The 17,031-nt window shown below is 40.4% G+C and overlaps 1 protein-coding gene across 3 annotated transcripts in view; it reads left to right on the forward strand.

Moving 5' to 3' along the window:
• Fgf13 (fibroblast growth factor 13) overlaps positions 1-17,031 on the forward strand; it is a 547,137-nt gene that overhangs the window by 24,149 nt on the left and 505,957 nt on the right. For all 3 annotated transcript variants that reach the window (XM_029473293.2, XM_029473292.2, XM_029473296.2), the window contains exon 2: positions 313-521. In XM_029473293.2, the coding sequence (XP_029329153.1) occupies positions 473-521 (49 nt within the window). In that variant the 5' untranslated portion in view covers positions 313-472. The remainder of the gene's footprint in view (positions 1-312; positions 522-17,031) is intronic.

The raw sequence follows: 17,031 nt of genomic DNA on the forward strand, positions 1-17,031 counted from the left end.
ACCCAGTAGAGCTTGGGCAGAACACCCAGGCAACTCCCGGCGTGGTCGGCGCCCGTGGAGCGAGCGACCCGCACAGAGCCCGGGCAGGCCGGCGGCGAAGCCGGGGAGTCCCGGCTGCGCCTCCCGGGTGCCCCGAGATTCCTGAGCGCGGCTCTCCGCGGGCGGGTAGGAGCGGCGGGGCGCTGGAGCGGCCGCCCCGCTTTGTCTCTGCACTTCTGGAGCGCGGCGAGCGGCTCCTCCCGCGGCCGGCCGCTCAGGCTCGGGCGGCGGCTCCTCCTTCACCCCTCTCTTTTCCTCCCCACTCTTTCGCAGGCGGCGACAGCAGCGGCAGCGGGGGGAAAAGCGGATTCCGCCCGGAGCCACACTGAGAGCTCGCGGTCGCGACTTGCCGCCCTAAGCGCTCTCGCAAGTCCAGCCAGCTCGGCGAGGACTTCCTTCTCCTGGACGAATCTTGTCAAGCAAGCTGGGATCTATGAGTGGAAAGGTGACCAAGCCCAAAGAGGAGAAAGATGCTTCTAAGGGTAAGCCCACCGAGAAGTCCGCCTCCTTCCCTTCGCTAGGTTGCCCTCGCCCCCTTGTGTGCGCGCCGCCCAGTGGCTCCTAGTCTCTGTGCTAGACCCTAAGGTGCCCATGACCTCTGCGACCCCGGGCAAACCCCGAAGGTCTAGGTTCTGAGGAAGTGTGGGTTTGCACCACTTTCCCTCCATCCTGGCGGAACTGTAGCCCCTCCAGAGCCTCCAGTCTCTTCCACTGCCCCTCTGAACGCATGGTGGACGCGCTGCGGGCAGACGAAGCTGCAGCAGCCTGGAGCGCAGGGAACAGAGCTGCCTGCTACTGACTGGACCTCTCTCTCTCTCTCTCTCTCTCTCTCTCTCTCTCTCTCTCTCTCTCTCTCTCTCTCTCTCTCTCTCTCTCTCTCTCTCCCCTCTCTCTCTCTCTCCTCTCCATTTCTTTCTCTCTCGCTGTGTGTGTGTCTCTGTGTGTGTGTGATAATGTGTGTGTGTGTGTGTGATAATGTGTGTGTGTGTGTGTACGCTCCAGAGAGTGTGCATATGTGTGCTGCGCGGTGCAACATGGTGACATACTCAGGAATTTGTCCCACTCTCAGGACCCAAGCACAGACCCACGTTCAACCCCCCTCGCCGTGCCCTCAAATGCAAACAAAGAGCCTGGCCCATATGCAGAACCCTTCCCCCATACTTCTCACCTCACGCCCCTTACCCCCCCAACTTCCTACCCACTGCACTTAAAGCAGAAGACAGGAACGTGCACCTTTTGACACGCCGCGTGCAAAAGTGAGCAATCTGGATACCCTGGCGCCGCCCGTGTTGCGCCTCAGTAGCGCAGCCTTGCCAAGCCCCGGGAGAACAAAGGCTGTTGTCCCCTTGCCACTGGTGCCTAGTGGGAGTGGGCCTCTGCAGGAGGGCATAATTCATTTCCTCAGCTCCCTGGGATATAGCCACCTGGCCCAAGGCACCTGGTCCCGGGTCCCCCTAGAGTGTACTTCTCGGCCTGGGGCCTCCCGCAGGCAGGATGGGGACATGCAGCAGAGCAGGTCTCAGGCTGGGAAGAACTCAAGAAAAGGAAGGGGTGATCTCTGCCACCACCAGCTTGTACTAGTGCTTGCCTTGCTCAGGACACAGCTTAGAAGGGATGTGTAAACTGGAGACTGCAGCCATGAGGATTAGGACACAGAGACAGGCACAGGGGAGAGATCTGGAAGAGCAGTGAGCAAAGGCTCAGGTGCATGAGTGTCCGAAATAGCCACAGTAGACTCTGGGTTGGGCTAGGTCCTAAGGACCACAGGTACCTTGATATGCAGAAACTCACTCCAGGTAAAGTGGGTTTGCAACAGTGGGGAGTTGGAGGAACTCCAGCCCTTTTTGATTGTGTGCTGGGGTGGGGGAAATTAACCCTTCCATGCACCCAAGGGCTCCTTTCTCTCCAACTCTTTCCCCTAGTCCCCTTTCTTCTCTCCTCGCTTCTTTCAGAGCTTGCTTTCTTAGGGGATGGGCAGTGCCAGCTCCCCGCAACCCCCCGCCCCAGCCACCTGCCACAGAAAGTTGTCAAGTCTTCAGAGCAGGGCCTTTATCCTGTTTTCTAAGTGGAAGTGTTTCTTTTCCCACTAAGCAATGTGGTTGACTAAAGGCTCTGGGAATTTGTGGATGGTTAAGTCTACTGTCCTAAGGGCCAGAGGTGTCAACTTAAGGTTTGGGGACCCACTTGGACAAGGTGGCCATTCGGGACACACACATTAGCTGTTCTAGTAAATTGTAAAGGTAGAACTGCCCTGACATGTTTCCACGGCTTCCTTAACTATGGCAGGTCTCAAAGATACCCTCATATGATAAGAAAAATTGGCTTAAGACGCCTTATTTTTTTTTTTTTTTGACACGGTGAAGATCATAGGTGAGGAGTTTACATGTGAGACTGGCACTTTATCACTGAGCCTCACCCCAATACCTGCCCCTGTGTATCATTTTCTACCTAGAGCTCAGAGAAGTGAAGGCAACTAAAGGTTTTAGCATCTGATTGATCAAGATAACTCCTTCCCACTTGAAACTCCAATAGTTTCAACTTTTTGGCTAGAACTTTGGTTTCTGATTTCCATCAGGTGGTCATCAGGGTTCATTTCAGTCTTCCTTGGAAGGACCCTGAGCCAAATGAATTCACAGAAAATGACTTGCTGTTTTAGGTCTCTAATTTGCAATTGTTCAGAATGGGTTAACAAGTCTGGACACAGGAGCACAGGTCTCTGTAACTCAATAATGATTTTTTTTTTTTTACTAGCATAAGTCATGACATTTTCTTATGTTGACTCTTCACATTTGAAACCACATGCCTCTGTTAGGGAGTTGTAGAGTTAGTCATTAGAATTGTGGTTGGAATTAGAATAAGTTAATTTAATAGGGCAACTTTTAAGAAGGGAGTTTACTTACATAAGGAAATGGGGATTTTCTCCTAGTTAAAGGCAAGATTGCCCTTTCAGCTGTGCTGTTGGTCTTAGACTTTAGAGCTTGCTCAAAATAGTGACTGTCAAGTATGCAGTAGCTTTTTTTTCCTCTTTTCAAGTATCATATATGACTAAGATAATGTTGGAAACAAACAATACCTAACCTACTCAATATTTTAACCAATAAAGATATTTACATTCTGAGGAGGTTTGGTTATTTGAAATGTCCTATATATAGGTCACATTTGCTGTTTTCAAAACTCAGGTGTTCATTAGCATAGTGTTTGTAACATAGCAATCTATGGGATCAAATATTTAATAGACATTTCAAAATACATTTAGTTTTGAATGATGCTGTGACAAATGATTGAATCAAGTCAAATAATTTAGTAACAGCTTGAATGAACTTCATAATCTGTTTTGCAGCCTACTGCTCATTTAAATTCATCCTCCCACCTTATCATTTGGGGCTCATGCCCACAGCCTATCATCACTACACTGAAGATTATTATAGAGTACCACATTTCTACACTTTCTAAAACACACATAGTAAGTAATCAGTAACTTATTTTGTACTACTGAATAAAACGTGGTTTGGGCTGGGTGTAGTGATATTGTAATCTCAGTACTCCAGAAACTGAGTCAGGTTTAAGGCTAGTCTGTCTCACAAGCTGAAAGTTTGTCTTAAAAACAAACAACTCTCTTTAAAATTAAAAACAAAACTCAACCACCACAAGCAAATCCCTAACTCCAGGGCTGAAAAACTTTGATAATTCTTTCAAAATGTAACCAGGTAGGCTAGACTTTTCTCTTTGGGAGAATGCAGGGTAGCATACTTGATTCTGTTTGGAAATTAATTACAAGGGTCTCTTGTATAGCTAGTCACCTTTTTGTACTGATTTATGCTTTGCACACAATTTAAGATGGTTATATATATATGCATTGTTTAGGTCATATAGTTCTTGAACAAGAGGATACATTTATTTCCATCCCAGGGAAGAAAACTGCATAACATGTATTTGTCCAAATAGATATTTGCATAGATTTTACTGACCCTTCTCTGTCATATTGGTAAGATTTATTAGTATGCCTGAGTTAGGAAAGGACTCACTTAAGCCTGTGTCCAATTTTCTGCAGCTGTTCCTGTGGCATTCGACAACTTGTAGCTGGTGACAATTGATACCAAATCTTTTCAGGATCAAATAAAAGTGCTAGCTGATTCTTTATTCCAAATCTCTCATTTGGTTCATATTTGAAGTTGAATGTGTTGCTATAACCACACTTTCTTCTTAGTGCTTAGTCCTATGGCCACAGGGTTATATAACTGTTTGGATGCTACATGGGCTGTGGGTTCTCTGGTGGGAGTGCTTGCATCAGGGCTGAGTTCATGCTGGCCACTGAGTGATGGAGGCCAATTCCATGCATAGTCCATGAAGCCAACCATTTGCACAGCTGCTGTTGTAGTGGACTGTGACATGTATGGACACATCTCACTTTCCTTTCCTTGTTAGGCATTTCTAGTAGTCTTTCTACTCCTACCCAAGAGGCACTGGACATTGTGGCTAATCAGCATAACATGGCTTGAATTTTGAATTCCATTACCAAAGGTCATCTTGGCCACTGTGACCTACTGCCAGGCTTACTCTTCAGCCAAACAAAGCAGGTGTTTAGAACAGGTGGTGCTTGCTGGTAAGATGTCATGATGTAGATGACCTCTTGTTTAAAAACAATCATCATAATCTGTCTATTACTCATGCAGATGCTTGCTTGTTTATTTTCATCATGCCATCATAGACCCATGCTTTGTAGACAGTTGTCATGAACCTCATAGTCCCTTCTGTGGTGAAGGTGGTGATTACAGCTTCAGGGAGATGGTATGCCAGAGCTAGTCTCTAATCAAGAGTGTTTGACATTTTGATGGGTACAGGGTAGAAGATGAATGCACACAATTGCCAGATTTCTTCTTTCTTGTTTCTGGATATATACAGCTTCTTTATTGACAAATGTTGAAGCTGGAAGGGGGAGCAGGGTAAAGCAAGGGGTAATGATACTATAGCTTCTCCCTACCTTACTACCATTTCCATAAAGTCTTTTAGGAATAGAGTTCAAGTCATTAAAGGGAGACAGGCTGCATCCAAGGGCTAGTGATATGGGTAAAGTTGGAGTAGAAATGGATGTTAGTTTAAGTCTTAAGTGAAGCAGAATGTGGCTGTGACATGAAGGAAGTCACTGAGGGCCATATGTGTGTCAGGGAAATAGATATGTAGTGGCAGTGAATACAGGGACTAGATTAGAGGCAGGACATTGGGATCCATGTTTGGATGGTAAGCCAGAAGTCTCATTTTTGAAGCAATGAGTAGGAAGATGAAGCTGTTAGCATTTCAGGTCTCTCTGCAGCTGTGCTGTTTTATGCCCAAATCAACTCCTCATTCTGGGAATTACAATCAACACAGAACAACCAGAATGTGTTGCAGCTCCTCAAATATAGCCAATAAAAAGACTTTCTAGTGTCTGCTTCATTATGGTTTATATTTTTGGAGTTGAGAAATTTGAAAGGAATGGAAAATAATTGCAAAGATTAAACAATTCAAAGCAGAAGAAACACATGAATTAAAGGATGATGGGTACAGGGGAGCCTACACGTCTGTTACTGTGTTCAACTTAATATTACCATTGAGATGTGATGATAGCGCACATAATGCAGTTTTAACAGTTAGTTCAGAACACAGATATGTGTGTAACTCGTTTTTTGTAGTCACTGATGTGCATTTTCCTATTCAGAAGACACAATCATCACTGTGACTTATCATCATAGACTGAGGAGTAGGTTTCAGGCATATTGCCATGAGTAATATCATTCATGTTTAATCTGAAATATAGGTTATTTATTTATGGTATATGAGGTGCGAATATTTGGTTAAATCTTATATTTGACAGTTTCCATTCTCTTTTCTTCTTCTTTCTTCTTTTGAGACAAGGTTGGAAGATAATCTTGAATAATGTAAAGGCCAGGCTGGTCTAGAGTTCATGATGTCACTGCTTCTATCTTATAAGCATTGTGATTATATGTGTACACTACCATACCTGGTTGAATGTAATAGCTTGATGATACAATTTTAGAGGTGTGAATTTACAGACAAATGCACTTTTTAAAAATTATAGCAGTCATTTTGACTATTATTCCAGTGCTTAATTTTATTTTCTTTTTGAGTGGATGGTCATTTGTTTTCTTCTGGGAAATGTTTTCTAGGGTATTAACCTTGAAAATGAAGGGGTTATATTTTTAAAAAGAGATATGTTCTTGATCTTGAGGTGTAGTTAAAAATAGAGGACAATTTCCTTACAAGATCTGAGTTGTGATAAACATTAAGCATAAATTACAATTACTGTGTATTGATATTACTGTAAAGGAGGTCTCATGTCTTACCCTTGACTCCATGTCGCTAAATTCATTTAAGCTTTCAATTTCAAATGGAAATGTTATTAGTGTTTCTAACTAATGACCTTCCCCACAGGCTAAGGCCAGAGTGTGGTAGTTGTTCCTGGTGGTTCTCTTAAATTGGCAGTACCCTTGGCTTTTGTTGAAGAATAGTTTTATTGACATTCTAAAGAGTTCCATTTGTCTGGTCTGAGTCAGGTTACTTGCTTGCTCTGTCTGCAGAGAATCAGATTTGGTCTGGATTTGGTTCAAAGAAATTCCTAGTTATGGGTGTCTGTTCTTTCTGGATCCTGTCAGTGGGTCCTGGGAAGACAGAAAGAAAATAATAATAATCTGGTGAAGGTTAGATCTAATCAGAAGCCAAATTAGAAAATAGTCAATGAAAAGAATAGTATGGATTCAACCACATTTTTTAGTACTCCAAGTTTACTTGTGATAACATGTACATCTTCATAGGATGCATGATGATGAGTTTTGAGAAATGTTTACATCCATATAATCAGCACTAGTGTGACTATCTAGAATATTGTCAACCTACAGTATCCTCTCATGACTCTTTCAAGTCATTATCATATTAAAGGAAAACTACTGTTTTGATTTCTATTACTAATAGTACACTTTGGTCACATAGCAAACTGTGTTTTCCTCTTTTGTATATGACAGCCCACCAACTTACCCCTCAGTATACTTCCTTTCCCTGTTGATACTTCTCTTTGTCTTGTTCTCTTGTTTTTTGAAAACCTCTACTTTGTTTCACCTTAGAGAACTTAATAGTTGTATATTTGGTTAGGCAATAAGAAATAGTTATTGAATGACCTAGGCAAGGCAAAGAATTCCATTGGGCAGCAGCAAGTTCAGTTTATATCACTGAAGAACAATGATCATCACTGTCATTATTACTGTACCACTGACATTATTGAATACTTATTCCTTATTATCATTTTATATATCTCATTCAGTCTTTTTATATACTGTGGTAATGATTGTGCATGTTATAAATTGCTTTATTTATGTGCATATGCATGTGTGTTGAGTGTGTGTGACCAGAAAAGGATTTCAAATTCACTGGAACTATAGGCAATTATGAGCTGCACAATGTAAATACTGGAAATCAAATTCCAGTCTTCTGGAACAACAGCAAGCATGCTTAACCAAGTTTTTAACCCATGGGTTTTGACTTCTTGGTGGTGGTGGCGGTGGGGTTCAAACAATGCTTTCACATTGGTCACATATCATATTTCCTGCATATCAGACATTTACATTATAATTCATAAAAGTAGCAAAATTAAGTTATGAAGTAGTAATGAAATAATTTTATCATTGGGGACAACATAGCATGAGAAAGTGTATTAAAGGGTTGCACATTAGGAAAGTTGAGAACCACTGCTCTAAGCCATCTCTAGCCCATGTTCTACTTTTATGACAGTCAAATTAAATAATGATTGCACTATGATATAATATGCACTATATAACTTTAGCAATGGCACCAATAAAGCCCAGACAGACTGTATAGTTTGTACTTTTCAATTCTTTGTTGTCATGTCAGAAGGCAGTATATGAGAGAAATGCTCTGTCATTGTCTCTTGGTGGTTTAATGTCATAGACACCTGAGCATATTTCTATTGTAACTAAGGATCCCCAGAGACAAAGCTTTAAACTAAAGGAACAAGTTATCAATCAATGATTACCTTTTTAATACCTAGATAAGTTGGAGATGTAATTTTTATTGTTCATCCTATGGCTATATGCCAGAGTTTTTACATGAAATGCCTCATTAAACCCTTATAATAATGTATATTAAATAAAATATATATAATTTCTTTACTTTTGACTATAGTTTTGATGAAAAACACTGAGACTATGAGATGGAAACCATCTTGTGCAATAATCAAGACTTGAGAGTGATAGATCAGAGACTGTTACTCTACACCATTCATGTTCTGTAATGCTTGGCTGTGATAATGACATTGGTGTTGCCGGTCTAGTCTGATGTCATTGCCAATCTGTCCCAACTCTATGGTTCTATCTCTGACATGAACTGAGTTTCACTGACATGAACTGAGCCAGAATACAGCTCCTTCTGGAAGATCATTCTGACACTTGTGTTGTCCACACACATCAATTTAAATGTACTTGTAGCTGGCTAATTACTGTGGAGTAAGGACAACTTTCACCTAAGTTTTTGCACTATATGCTTCAAAATAAAAAAGATAAAGGAATGAGGATTTGAGCAAGGTTTGTTTGAGGGCACATTTACCTTGTAACCATTGTTACATGCAGCTTCCCAAGACAGGACATTTAAATGTTTTCAAATCCCACTCTTCATAAATGTAAGTTTAAATCCACCCACCAGCATGGATGTAATTAGGGAGAATGTTTATACATGCATGATTGCTATGTTTTTTCAATGAAACAAAGATTCAGTTTTTTGGGAGTTACTGATTTATAGCATACTGTGCTGGGCTCTGGACTGAAGCATTGAAAAAACCAATTCCTATGGTTAAAGCTGTGCTTTCTTTTCCTCCCCACCTTGGATAATTTACACTTTCATTTTGCAAAATATGTTTTACATTATTTCCCATTCCCTTGAGCCCTTGTGGTAAGGAATGGGTCATGCAAATATGACTATCACGTTTAAGGAGTTGTTGGAATACAATAGTCCAGTTTTCCTTCGTTTCTTTTCTTTTCTTTTACTCTTCTCTTCTCTTCTCTTCTCTTCTCTTCTCTTCTCTTCTCTTCTCTTCTCTTCTCTTCTCTTCTCTTCTTTCTTTCTTTCTTTTTTTTTGTTTTTGTTTTGTTTTGTTTTGTTTTGTTTTGAGACAGGGTTTCTCTGTATAACCCTGGCTGTCCTGGAACTCACTCTGTAGACCAGGCTGGCTTGGAACTCAGAAATCCGCCTGCCTCTGCCTCCCAAGTGTTGGGATTAAAGGCATGTGCCACCACCACCCAGCTAGTCCAGCTTTCTAGCACTCTATCTGGGAGGGTTTTTTCTTTACCTGTGTTCCTGTGCACACACTTAATTCACTATTGAGTAAAATTCCACTTGTTTCTTTTACTTTTCATTACGTGGTGTATGTGTTCAGCTCATCAGAATCATGTTTCATTTTCCTATTCAGTTCTCCCTCCCTCTGCTATTTTCCTCTCCTTCCTGGTCCTTTCAACAGATGTCAGTGGATTCTTTACGTGAATGTGTTCTCTTTGGGTGCGCTAGGCTAATTAGAGGCGTCTTATTTCTGCTCTTCTCACTCAATAGCTATATTAACAGTGATGAGTGAAATCACCCCCCACTTCCTTGAAATGTAGTTTACGGAATAAACTTCTCACTACTTATTATATAACTAATTTTAAATGGAAAAATTAAAAATGTAAGCTTTACTTTTCATACTATTTATGCTGCATTCCGTTAGATAATATTTCCAAAAATATATCCTGTTAACAGAGACACCCTCTTTGAACAAGCATATTAATTATAGTTCTCAAAGTTGGGAATCATGTAATGTTTTCCTCTGTGCTGCAGGAACCTACATTTAACAGCCATAATTAACAGTGATGGGTCTATTGAGTGGTTATAGGTAAGTTTAATAACAAACATGAAACCCAGTTCTTTAAAAACCCCTCTAGATAATGTAGGTAGCATTTCATCCGCTCTGAAACTGGGGGTTAGTAAACAGCTCCAGTTCTTAAAATATTTATCTTGCTGATAAAAGTAGAAGTAAACAACCCAAAGAAGGCAGGCTGAATGCAGTTCTTGAATATGCCCATAGATATTTTCAGACTCTTTTTCAAGCCTGACTTTGAAAGCATTGAGAATTGACCTGCTTATTTCGCCTTTGATTCTCTGTATGTATGCTTGCCTCTCCCCTTGGGGGGTTTATCGAATGTTAAGTCTTCCAAGAGCTCTAGGATTTGCACCGGTTTTTGGAGCTCACAGAACAATGAGAGGCATTCTCTTGCAAACAGAGCAGGGTGCTCCTTCTATGGTCTCCTTCCAGGGAGTGCTTGTTTTCCAAGTAGCTTGGAACTGGGCTTTCTGGCCTTCCTGCTGGAAGGCCCGGTCAACCAGTATCCTGCAGTCGCCATGTATCTGACAGGAGGTTTTATTACAAACCTCAGCGTGCTCATTAACCTCGTGATGTGGCAGCTGCCTAAAAAAGAAACACGGAAAAGTTGTGTCACCAAAGGTGAAACTTGGAGAGAAGCTGCGTGGTGCCCGGCATGACAAAGCTCCTTCCAGACTGCCCTGGACAGGAAGGGCAGCAGACTTCATGCCTATGATGTGACCCGCTGGAGTGGAAGTTTCACAAAGAGCTGCAGCTCAGCCTAGGACGCCTGGTTTTGGATGTAAAACGCTGCCTTGTAGCAGTGAATGCCCTGGGTTCCAGTGCTCCAGCTGGTTGAAGACCTGGGAGAGGCATTAAGATTTGCAGCCACAACCCCGGAATGGACTGGAGGAATTGTGCTCCTCCCTGTCTCCACCCCAGGACCCAGTTCTCTGACACACACACACAACTCAAAGACCCCCACAAAAGGCCAAGACTCCATTGAGAACCTTGAAGAAATGGCTCGGCCAAGGCATTTTGCTTTTGCATTCTGTATTCTGGTTAATGCTAATTCCGTTTTAGCTGTTTCAAAACTGAGCATGCATCTTGAGCAAAATGCTCTTGGCTCTTTTGAATTTATTTGTGATTTTATGTGCTTATGTTTCATTGCATTGCTTTTTTGAGATTACAAAATAATGCATGTTCACTGAGGACAATTTGGAACATCATAAACGCACAAAGAAAATATCAATCAAGGTTTCTTTTGCAGATAAAGTTTTAAAAATATTTTCTTTCCAGTGTTTCCTCTATGCATGTTTCAACATACTCATAGACATGGATAGCTTGAAATATATGTGGAATCACACAAAATCAACCATTACCTGCTCATTTTTCTTACATGATATGTTAGTGTGATTAGACAGCCTGTGCCCTCATCTGCAATAGGACAGTTGGAAGACTCAAATTAATAGTGGAAAGTAGAAAAAAGGAGATTTTTCAGTATGGCTACTTGTGAAAGGGACAGAGGGATTCAGCGAACCCACAAAATCTGCCTTGGAATTAAAGTCTAAATAGAAGGTCAAGGATTTGCACATCTAAGCAGTCCTGGCTAAGGTATATTCCTGCCTACCATGGCCCCATCCATGTCTGGGTTTCAGTCTCATTATGGAAGGTGTTCTAACAAACTATTAGAAATGTGTGAGGTCTCTTTCTGAGAAACAAGTTCTTGCTGTGGCTTATGACTTTCCCTTCTGTCAGCATGAGATTTCTGGGGAATTTTTCCATTTCTTTGGGGCCCATTGTTTCAATAGTCTGATAGACTGAGAGGTGGAAGTGCTTCTAGAATATCTTCATTTCTGCCAGGCCCATTACATTAGGACCATTTTCTACCTTGAGTCTGTTATCACTTGTAGTGTGTGTACTGGGTGTGGACTTGGGTATGATAAGAGACAGATGGTGATTTTGTGTCTGTGAATCGAAGTTCTTTCTATACCTCCTTGGGATCCTTCTCATTGGACTGCATATAAATGATACACACACACATAAAACTGCAAATTCAAAATTAAAAACATGTGGACATCTATTCCTATGTGGGTCTAAACACACAACATATGTAATGCTTAGAATAATCCTCTATGAATATACACAAGGGCTGGAAAAACAGCTCAGTGGTGATCTAGAATGTGCCATGTTTTCATCAGCCCCTCAAAGGAACCTTTAGAGCAGTGGTTCTCCACCTCTGGCTTATGACCCTTTTCAGGGTTGAGCTACCCTTTCATAGGGATCACATATCAGATTTTTCATGCATATCAGGTATCTCCACTATGACTCATAACAGTAGCAAAATTACAGTTATGAAGTAACAACAAAAATAATTCTATCTTTGGGGGAGGGTCAGCACAACCTGAGGAACTGTATTAAAGGACCACAGCATTTAGGGAGGTTTAGAGCAAGTCTTTTAGGTAGTTCGTTTAGATATTTATTATTTTTATTCATATTGTCAGTTTTCAATGGATATATCCATGAATATATAATTAATATTGTGACATAATGTCAATAAAATATTGATATTGATTACCTTCAAACTGATGTTTCTCCTTCAGTTCCTACAATTCCTTGCTCTGTATTGCCCATATGCAAGTGCAAGCTGAACTTGTCCCCTCTAGGAAGTCTGCTTCTCCAGGGAGTCTTTTGTCCCTTGCAATAGGAGCTGCTTGCCCCCTCAACCAGGCTGTAGATCACTCATTTGGCAGTATTTGTAGGCAACTCTAGATAGCTCCTGCTTTGTTTATCAGCCACCATCTTTTGCCCCTATTAAGTTGCGATCTCTTCACATGACAGGTGTTCAATAAATGTGTTACCTAGTGACAGTGTTCAACAACAGCCTTCATAGATTTTTTTAAATGATATTAAAACTATATGCTTGGCATTGGCGAGATGGCTCAGTGGTTAAAAGTACTGACTTCTTTCCCAGATAATTGAGGTTCGACTCCTAGCACCCAACCTAGCTCACAACTGTCTGTAACTTCAGTTCCAGGGCTTCTGACACCTCACATATACATACACGCAGGCAAAACTTACCAATGAACATCAAATAAAAATAAATTACATATAAAAACAAACAACAACCCCCCCTATATACTCTAAGCCCTTAGAATGTCAGCCCTTAGAATCCATCTGGATTAATTATTAAATAACTTGGGTTTTGTGTGTGTGTGTGACAACCTCTACTTTACAACAGGCCATCTATTATATAAAAAATGATGCATAATTGGAAGTATGGATTTTTAGAGACTTGAGTTCCTATCTAACTTTCTCTACTAATTGTTTTCTAAACTCCTACACTGAAGATAGTCATCTTTATCTTACATGATTATTTTAAGGATCTGTTATCAGAGACTCTTACTATAAGGCCTGGCTTTAGGTTCAACATTTCATAGGCATCATAATAAAATGATATGAAACATACAAAAGATGGAAAAACACCAGGGATTTATATGCAGTTTGAACCTATAGTGGAGAGAGAGCGTTTCTATCTCGTTCTTCCTTCCCTGTCTTAGTAACAAAGACAGGTGATATGTACAAATATATTTAACTTCGGGACCCAGGGAGTTTAACTGGGAGATGAGTTACAAAAGTTATATTTCTGGTGTTTGTAGTTCTTATTACACCTTTTTGACTTTATGAGTCAGGGTTTTTAGTGTGGCAAAGCTGTCTCTACTCTGTGTGTGTGTGTGTGTGTGTGTGTGTGTGTACTAATTTTAAGGCACTCATGTTACAGACTGAATTAACTAACACATGGAAAGGACCAAAGAGAAAAATAGTATCTAGAATTTGGTCATTATTGATATTGATAAGGTTACTAAAATAATAGTGACTTTCATATTGATTATGTAAGTTAGAAGATTCTTATTAAAGGGCTTGTGGGAAATAGAAATGAATCTGTAGATTTGTATTTGTATCTGACAGTCAACTTCCAATTTAAATGATTTCCTATTTACTAATTTGTATTTTAATTCATTAATTGATTGATTTACTTAATAAATTCTGTGTGCCAGGTGCTGCTTTTGACAGGGAGAATACAGCATATAATGAAACATATAATCAACCCATGCCTTTATAGAACTCATAATTTACAAGCCTAAGCTTGAGACTCAGACTGTTCATGTAGAAGGCACTTTGCTCTTTCTTGGGGTGTGCCTCAAGGAATCCTTGTTGATTTTTGAGACAAGGTCTCACTATGCAACTCTGACTAGCCTAGGACTCTTTTTATAGACTAGGCTAGCCTTGAACTCAAAAGTCTGCCTGGCTCTAGCTGCTTTTGCCTGTCCATTGCTGGGGTTAATTATATGCTCCCACATCCAGTGTCAAGGCGCTCTTGATCTAGTACTCACATACTCACTGACTGGGGCTCTGGCTAAGCTAAACTATCAAGAATGTCAGATAACATGAAGATGCACAATGTTGATCTGCAGTCCAAGAACCATCAAATCTGTGTTTCCAGTACCTGCTTAGACATTAGCATCATATCTTACAACATATATGCCCCACCATGAGAATCTTATAAAGCAGGCCTAAGTGGGAAGCTTTATATATATATATATATATATATATATATATATATATATATATATATATATGTGTGTGTGTGTGTGTGTGTGTGTGTATAATATGTATGTGTCTGTGTGATTCTTAATTCCAAGTTAATTTGGAAAACATTGTCCCAGAAGCAGTCACAGTGTCCCCATGAACTGTGTAGATGTGCATTTTTGTGTTGAGCATAGTGTATAGTTTTTTACAGGTCTTTGGGAGTTAGACACTCGAATAATTACCAACTAGCTTGTGAGGTAGTGCCCTGAACTCTGGGTCTACTATTATTGCCAGTCCTGTGTGCTTCTGGCCCTCACATTACAGCTGTGATCACAGCTTGGATAGAATGTGGAGTTGTCTGCTTTCTTTTCCTCTTTTTTTTTTTTAATTCCCTCCTTTCTCTCTCTTATCAAGTCCTTTTTTTTTTTTTTTTTTTTTTTTTTTTTTTTTTCTCGGTCTAACCACCCTTAAAGAAAACATTTCTCCGAAGGACTGGGTGGAGTTTTGAAGATGGCATTCAGAGCTGGCAGATCTCTTGCCAGTATTAAGATGTTAATGTTCACTTACTGACCGTTCTCCCAGCTTGACTCTCAGTGGGGCAAGGAGTAGGAGAGATTGCTCTGCTAGTCTAGAACAGGAAGAGGTGGAGAATTATCCTTTTAATTATTACTTTCCTGTTCATAGTTAGTAGCTCTTGGAAGGACTGCTAGTGTGAGGTCTAGTTGAGCCCCTACTTTTTCTCATTTGATGGTTAACAAGTAGTGTCTGACATAATTGGTTCATGAGCAATCAAGTGCATTGACCTATTACTGCTCGTTATTTTCAGTTATAAATGCTGTCTATTTTGCTGGTAGAATTTAGAGTTCAGGATGCATAGGATGACCTGGTTTGTATCACATGAGACTTTGGGACTTTGACAGATTTCACCATTTAATAAAACACCCAGCTTCCTTCTACCTTACTGGACATAAAAGCAACCTTTGAATTTATGACACACAGAGCATACTTTGAAAGGGCACAATGCACAAAAAAGGAGGAAAAGGAAGTAAGATAGTTCATGTCCTCTTCTGAGGCCATTATATTCAGACAAGTGACAAACCTGAATACCTTGGAAAATCTTGTATTGATTTTTAGTGCAGAAGCATCTCCCTAGGATCTGAAAAACCCTTGTGAAGAATAATAAACCTGTACCCTGCCTCCAAGTCAGAGTTGACTTCCTTAGTTTACATCACTGGAAGAAATAAATATAGCTGCTCTACTGAGAGTAAGACTTTGTCTGGCCATAGTTCTCTGAAATAAATTATATAACAGCAAAGCTTTATGGAAACCATACCAGGGATTGGTTATTACTGGTGAATGGGGAGACAGTTAACAATATTGGAAGAGTTTGATTAAGTTTTTATTTTAATATCATTATTCCTAGAGTGTCAAGATGTTTCTTTAGGGATCAAAAGATGGTTGATTAAAAATAAATAAAGCCAAACTTAGTGGTTTCTTGTTGAAGTTTCTAGCAATTCTTGCTGTGAACTATTACTTAAAGTGGCTGCTTTTATGTTTGCTTCTGAGATCTACAAACATTTTAATAATTACTTTTCATTTAATCTCTCTCTGTATGTGTGTGTGTGTGTGTGTGTGTGTGTGTGTGTGTGAGAGAGAGAGAGAGAGAGAGAGAGAGAGAGAGAGAGAGAGAGAGAGAGAGAGAGAGAGAGAGAGAGAGAGAGAGAGCTGGATCTTACTGTATAGCCAAGGCTGAATTCAAGTCATCCTCTTTCTGTCTCATCCAGTACTGGGATTCTAAGCATCTACTGGCATGCCTGACTCTCTAGGTTCTAAGTCAAAGTTCAACAGCTGGAGGGTACAATATATCTTTCAGTACAGCCTTCCCATTTTAGAAGATAGTCAGGCCTCAGAGAAATAGTGGCATGTCCAAGGGTAGGAAACAAAGCAGTGGCCTATTCTTCATCTGACAATTTTCCACAGCTTGAAACCAGGGTGCCTTTTACTGATGATAGAAAAATCCAGATTTGACATAAAAATTTAGGATGATTTTTGATCATTTCATTGAACAAAAAAAAATGTGATTTAGAGCCAGAATTCCTTTCAGATATTGTCAAATCCAAATTCCATATTTAAGCATTGGCTCCTATTGCTATTTCTAAATTTAAAAGAGGTTACTAATATTTTGATTTCTATGATCCAGGAGATTTCTCTCTTGACCTTTCTTCCATTGACTCTGTGACATGCCATGGTTGAAACCAGGTCCTTTGTGGGTGGCTGTTATTAAAAAGCTTTCCTTGGAATGTTTACAGTAACTGCCGTGACCTAAATAGGAAGCCTTGCCTTGTTTTCCTGCATAAAAGCAAGAACAGTTTCTAAAAGTATGTTCATCTCTTTTGATACCCTTATATTTACTGGTGACTAAGAAACAAAAACATTACTTTTTTCCTTATTTATGTGTTAGGTGAATACACACTATCTTGACACAATTTACACATTTGGGGCTTTTGTGC

Source organism: Mus caroli, unplaced genomic scaffold (genome assembly GCF_978045245.1).
Source record: "Mus caroli unplaced genomic scaffold, Mus_caroli_1 scaffold_5, whole genome shotgun sequence".
Classification (NCBI taxonomy): Eukaryota; Metazoa; Chordata; class Mammalia; order Rodentia; family Muridae; genus Mus; species Mus caroli.